Source organism: Oncorhynchus nerka, linkage group LG14, assembly GCF_034236695.1.
Source record: "Oncorhynchus nerka isolate Pitt River linkage group LG14, Oner_Uvic_2.0, whole genome shotgun sequence".
NCBI classification, from domain to species: Eukaryota; Metazoa; Chordata; class Actinopteri; order Salmoniformes; family Salmonidae; genus Oncorhynchus; species Oncorhynchus nerka.
The window spans coordinates 54,917,112-54,924,253 of NC_088409.1; the positions used below are offsets into that span (position 1 = coordinate 54,917,112).

The 7,142-nt window shown below is 42.1% G+C and overlaps 1 protein-coding gene across 1 annotated transcript in view; it reads left to right on the forward strand.

Annotated features, from left to right (window-relative positions):
* LOC115141494 (glutamate receptor ionotropic, kainate 4-like) overlaps positions 1–6,851 on the forward strand; it is a 209,416-nt gene extending 202,565 nt beyond the window's left edge. The window contains exon 19 of the mRNA XM_029680400.2: positions 1,874–6,851. Coding sequence (XP_029536260.1) covers positions 1,874–2,275 — 402 coding nt within the window. The 3' untranslated portion in view covers positions 2,276–6,851. The remainder of the gene's footprint in view (positions 1–1,873) is intronic.
* The last annotated feature ends 291 nt before the right edge of the window (positions 6,852–7,142 follow it).

Below are 7,142 nucleotides of genomic sequence, written 5' to 3' on the forward strand. Positions count from 1 at the left end.
GGCATTTTTCTTATTTTGTTGCCTTACAACCTGGAATTAAATTTGATTTTTGGGGGGGTTGTATCATTTGATTTACACAACATGCCTACCACTTTGAAGATGCAAAATATTTTTTATTGTGAAACAAACAACAAATAAGACAAAAACACTGAACTTGAGCGTGCATAACTATTCACCCCCCAAAAGTCAATACTTTGTAGAGCCACATTTTGCAGCAATTACATCTGCAAGTTTCTTGGGGTATGTCTCTATAAGCTTGGAACATCTAGCCATTGGGATTTTTGCCGATTCTTCAAGGCAAATCTGCTCCAGCTCCTTCAAGTTGGATGGGTTCCACTGGTGTACAGCAATATTTCAGTCATACTACAGATACTCAATTGGATTGAGGTCTGGGCTTTGACTAGGCCATTCCAAGACATTTAAATGTTTCCCCTTAAACCACTCGAGTGTTGCTTTAGCAGTATGCTTAGGGTCATTGTCCTGCTGGAAGGTGAACCTCCATCCCAGTCTCAAATCTCTGGAAGACTGAAACAGATTTCCCTCAAGGATTTCCCTGTATTTAATGCCATCCATCATTCCTTCAATTCTGACCGGTGTCTAAGTCGCTGCCAATGAAAAAACCCATCCCCACAGTTAAGCATGGTGGTGGCAGCATCATGCTGTGGGGATGGTGTTCTCGGGGCGATGAAAGGTGTTGGGTTTGTGTCAGAAATAGCAATTTCCTTGATGGCCAAAAAGCTAAATTTTTGTCTCATCTGACCAGAGTACCTTCTTCCATATGTTTGGGGAGTCTCCCACATGCCTTTTTTTCTTTAATTAAGCAATGGCTTTTCTCTGGCCACTCTTCCGTAAAACCCAGCTCTGTGTAGTGTACGGCTTAAAGTGGTCCTATGGACAGATACTCCAATCTCCCCTGTGGATACTCCAAGATACTCCAATCTCCACGGCGGCCCTCTTGGCAGGTTTGTTGTGGTGCCATAGTCTTTTAATTTTTTAATAATGGATTTAATGGTGCTCCGTGGGATGTTCAAAGTTTTTGATCTTTTTTTATAACCCAACCCTGATCTTTGTCCCTGACCTGTTTGGATAACTCCTTTATATTCATGGTGCCGCTTGCTTGGTGGTGCCCCTTGCTTAGTGGTGTTGCAGACTCTGGGGCCTTTCAGAACAGGTGTATATTTTCGGAGATCATGTGACCGATCATGTGACAGATTGCACACAGGTGGACTTAATTTAGCTAATTGTGTGACTTCCGAAGGTAATTGGTTGCACCAGATCTTATTTAGGGGCTTCATAGCAAAAGGGGCTGAATACATATGCACCCACCACTTCTCCGTTTTTACATTTTTTTTATTTCTCTTCACCAATTTGGACTGTTTTGTGTATGTCCATTACATGAAATCCAAATAAAATCCATTTAAATTACAGGTTGTAATGCATCAAAATAGGAAAAACGCTAAGGGGGATGAATCATTTTGCAATGTCAGTATTTAACCATCAAGTACCATATAGAATGTTGTACAGTTGTCTATTTTTCCTTGAAACCCCTAGGTTTTTGTGATATTTTCCCAACAAACTTAATCTTAAGCTCTTTTTGTTAGATATTGTCAGACTAAAATGCCCAGTACATCCCACTCTATCCTATTTGTGTAGCTGTCCTGCATGGTGTCTGTCAGTCGGAGGACCACTTTGGAAACAAGCGTTTTAATTCATGCTTTCAAGTGATATCGTCTGGGTCCACATTGTACATTTTGTTGTATTATGTCTATTACCCAAAATACTTATTTTTTAAAATTCAGCCTGCCCGTCAGTCTCTGATCTTGCAGTGTGTCAGTGAGATCTCCCGGCCTCTCTCTCCCTGTGTGTGTTTCAGCTGTCGGTGTGTGAGGAGATGCTACGGGAGCTCCAGGGGATCGTCCTGTGCCGGGACAGCCTACAGCTGAGGCGTCGGCGGGGGACGACCATGCTCCGTCCTCGCCCCCTACCCCTGGAGGAGCGCCGGGCGCGGGCTGCTGCTGTCAGCTTGAGCAATGGCAAGCTGTGTGGCGCTGCCGCCGGCCTGCCCCTCTCCGAGCCCTTCTCCCACAGACTGGCACAGGAGGCAGCTCTGGTGGCGCGGGGCTGCAGCCACATCCGCATCTGCCCTGAGTGCCGGCGCTTCCAGGGGCTGCGCGGCATGCGTCCCGGGGGCGGCCCCAGCCACGGGGCCTCGCCGACTCACAGCGAGGAGAGCATAGAGTGGGAGAAAACGACCAACAGTAGCGAACCCGAATAACAAGGAAGCACCCCCTTGACCTAGACAACCCCTTTACCTACCTAGACCACCACACACCCACTGTACTACTGTACCCAGTAGGCACCCCTCCACAGGGGCAACAGGGAGCATCATGGGAAGGTCATGTGGTACTGTGACAGGAGCTGCTTTGGTCCTGGTGCGTTTGATGTTGGAGGACAGCGGCTGGGGCGATGTCTTTGGCTGTGGATATTTTGAGCGCGTCACCCGTGGAAGCGATCTTTGAGCTCTGGAATGATGCCCTGGGCTTAGAGATGGAACTGCAATTGGACATATCCATAGAGACTACCGGAGGAAGTCCGTGAGAGGGGACACAACCTCTCTGTATGGGCTGTCTGTCTCGAAGGCCCCATGCCCTGTCTAGGATGTGAAGGACACAGGTTATGGGGCATTTGTACTATGCAGTATTTTCTGTCACTCATTGTGCTAATTGTTGATCTGTTTTTAAATTATTTCTCCTTTTGTTGTGTTCTTGACATTGATCATATTGTTACCATTCTATTGTTCTCTGAGACGATACGATGTTTTCTTTTCCCGAGTGTGTACATTATTGCCTTTTCAGGGCTACAAACAGAGAACACATAGAAAAAGACTTCCAATGCAGCATCATTCTTTGAATACTTTTTTTGTGTGTGAAAGTGCCAAAAAAAGAAGCTGATCTTGAACGATGGGCATCACGGCCTTGAGACAACGACGACAAAGAGAACCGAAGATAAAAACAAACACAATGACTTGTTTTATAATAGTGATTATATTCTATACAAAAATATGTTTTAGATGTATTTCTGAAAGACAGCAATGCATGTCAGCAAGTGTGATGCTGATGATTGGAGGGGAGAATGAGTTTCCCGTTCAAAGAATTTGCCCAGAGACACAAAGAACCCCAATGTAATCAGAAATAGTCATCATTCATTCCCTTTGCTCATGTGTGGGACCTGTCTCTTGATATTGCCCCCAGATCACGGGTCATTAACCCTAGATACCACAACATACCACCATTTTGAGTTTCTTCCCATTGCCCACTGTGGTATACAGTCTCATATGAATCCCATATACTGTAAGTGATTGATATGGGTTCACTATTCCCAATATGTGCTCTCTATTCCATCTGTTCAACACTCTCTCGTCTTCGTGCTGCACTATTGCCTTGACATGACCCAGACCCACTCTCTGCGGCGTGCTCCATACACTCATGCACGCTCGCAGGAATGCACACACTCACACATGCAGGCACAAAGGCATGCGGGCACACACACACAGACACTACATACACAGTACACACAGGCAATGCAGATAGTCACACTGCAGAGGTAGTCATACTGAGATGGTGGCATTGGGGAAGAATTCAACACATTCCAGAACCAATTAAAACTGAATGCTCCCGTAAATGTTTTTACAGGAATTTTACTTTGATTTTTAAAGACTCCACCCAAAATTAAACATTGTCTTACGCTTTCATATGTATGAGGGGTTTGAAGTCTTTTATGTGACATTTTTTCCTGGATCACCATCTGTTTTGTAAATTCTGCAATATGCATTGCAAAAAATTATATGGAGCCTAAATTAATGGGAATAATTGGGTATAGGCCTACTGATTTCCCAATGCGTACAAACTTCAATTTTGGGGTAAGCTGTCCCTCGAACCATCAACAGAGACCCTCATTGCAAGATCTGGGTCGTATTAATTAGGCACCAAACTGAACAAAAAGGGTGAAACGGGGAGGGCCTACTTGAACTTGTCCATTCAGAAACTTAGCAAAAATAAAATGGAAGTGTTTTCCATCACATGCCCTAATGAATACGACCCTAGTAATGAAATCAAGGCCAGATTTGATTTGTGGAGCAAAGCTGTTCTTTCTCCGTGTGTTCATTCAAGTTGATTTATTCAGTGTACCATATCGCAAATTCATCGATGTAGCATATAATGTTACTCATTTCCTGGATGTTTTATAAGTTGCTGGTGGTGTCCTTGAGATTTGCTGTTTTGGCTGTGCTTTTCTACTAAATGGACTAAAATGAGTGGGCGACAGTGAACAACTGTGGCCTGTCTGTCAACATTAGGCTTTGATGGATCCGTCTCCTTGACAATGCCCAAGGGGTGTGCCACTCATATGTCAAGAGTGCCTGAAACCAGGCCATCTTGACAAAGTATTTGATTGGAGGCATCCAGGTATGTTAGGTTCATTTGTATTTGTCACATCCAATCTAAAATCTGGATGGACTCTTTCAGCATTTGAATTGAATCCACTATTTAGTTGATATCATTCATCTCTAAAATTGCTTTTCAAGGCATCTATACAACGCGTCAGTCAAACATTCCCCATAGTATATGCGTTCTCCTGCCTTAGTGTAGGCGGCTGATAAACCTAGGCCATATATTTGTACAATTATGATAATGAAACGGCTGGGTCAATGAGGATCTGAGACTGGAGAAAGAACTGTTGTCTATTTTCATAAAGCCTTCATCTATATCTCTTGAGCCAGCAGGCCACAAATGCAAAAGATCTCTTTAGAACAGTGGTATTCAAACTTTTTCAGCGGGGAATCCATTTTTTCCGCCAGAATGTCTGGGGACCTCGTTTTTGTCCCAGAGAATTTCTCGCGACCCAACCTCAAATCTAATGACACAACCTTAAAATCTGTACATTTACATTTTTACATCAATAAATAACCTTCAATTCATTGCACTTTCATCTCTTATAAAAAAAAATAAAAAAATAAACCAATAAATACATTTACTGAATAAAATTATATTTTCGAATTATCTTTCTCAAAAACATTTCTATATTGTTCCATACAATAATCTGTACACTAAATTGTTTGTTCCTAAAAAAAATCTACATGCTGATTGAGTGTACAAAACATTAGGAACACCTGCTCTTTCCATGACAGACTGTCCAGGTGAATCCAGGTGAAATCTATGATCCCTTATTGATGTCACTTGTTAAATCCACTTCAATCAGTGTGGATGAAGGGGAGGAGACAGGTTAAAGAAGGTTTTTTAAGCCTTGAGACAATTGAGATATGGATTATGTATGTGTGACCTTCAGAGGGTGAATGGGCAAGACAAAAGATTTAAGTGCCTTTGAATGGGGTATGGTAGTAGGTGCCAGGCGCACCGTTTAGTGTTTTAAGAACTGCAACGCTGCTGGGTTTTTCATGCTCAACAGTTTTCCGTGTGTAGCTAGAATGGTCCACCATTAAAAGGACATCCAGCCAACTTGACACAACTGTGGGAAGCATTGGAGTTAACATAGGCCAGCATCCCTGTGGAACGCTTTCGACACATTGTAGAGTCCATGCCCCAACAAATTGAGGGTATTAGGAAGGTGTTGCTAATGTTTTGTAAAAAAAACATTTTTTTTTACATTTTGCCTACCCACTGCAGCGACCCCAACTTTGAATACCACTTTTTTTAAAGGTTCTCTCACTTCAATGCTAGAAAATCACTAGTGAATTAATTTAGTAGCCAATGTCACCACATTCAACAAATATGAAGTATGCCCCATTAAAAGTCACTCAATAATACCAAATGTGGTGTTGTAATTTAACAATTCCTTTACTTGTGGTATGCAGGGCCATTCTATTCCTTAGTTTCATTTTACAAATGAAATCATCATCTGGGATCATCATCTGTTTTCAAAGGATTCGATTTCTTCTCAAATGTCTGTTCATTTTACCACTAGAGACCAGTCCGACATGTTTCCATACAATGTGAATACCCGTAAAATAAATTGTTTTATGCTTTACAAGAGGTTTTACCCTGTGAGTGACGTTGTCCTGGTTTTTGATGTATAACTATTCTCTGAGAAATGTTTTCTGTACAGTGTGTTTGTTTTCGAGCTTCTATGGATACAGAGAGAGGGGGTAAAGAATAAGCTGTACAGAGCTCATTGTTATATCATACAGAGGCTATAGTGTCAATGCACATAATCCTTTTATGGAACATTGTTGTCATAAGTGTGTAAATACAGAATGCTCAACCAGGGTTTCCCTGTGGAGGATCCAGGAGCTCTCTATTTCTACAAGCCCTCAGCCTAACCATCAAATTGAACTTGTGGGAACACATCCACACATCCACATACAAGCACATACAACTACAGGCATGATATCTATAATATCTATTTGCTAGGTCACAGAGATTGCGTCCTAAATGGTGCCTTTTTTGCTATTACCTGCTCTGGTCAAAAGTAGTGTGCGCTATATAGGGAATGGGGTGCCATTTGGGACGCAAACTGAGACAATGTGGGGTCAGCTGGATGAACTCCCGGATTTAGTGGGATTCTGTGCACCTAACTTTTATGCACGAAAATATTCATAGACATTAAATCAAGCCTAGTTGAAATGAGATTGCCAATTACCTTGAAGGCTAAAGGGAGTTGAATTGGAATGAAAAGGAATCGTCATGTAGAAGAAGTAGCACTCAGACTTTCACTGGGAGACCTTGGGTAGGATGGCAGGATTTGGCTGCTAATTTATATGCTTTATTTTCTTATGTTGTCATTTTTATTCCACTATAAATACATTTCTTAAAACATAAACCGCCATTCTGAGGGTTTCCTGGTTGTTATGTTGTCTTTATTGAACATTGTAAGGCCATGCAACATTTTAACACGAATGGTGGATACAGTGGCGGTCATAGCCGTTTAAAGATGAGGGAGGACATTTTGTTTTTGCATGAGCATGGCCTTATTTCTATTACAGCATACTGGATGACTTCCATTCATATTCTATTCACCCAGTTCAATGTAGCATCGGGCTACTGCATGATACTCAAATTTTTATTTGACCCATCATGAGGTTGCTACCATAATGAGACTATGAGTGATAGTTTACAACGTATTGTAAC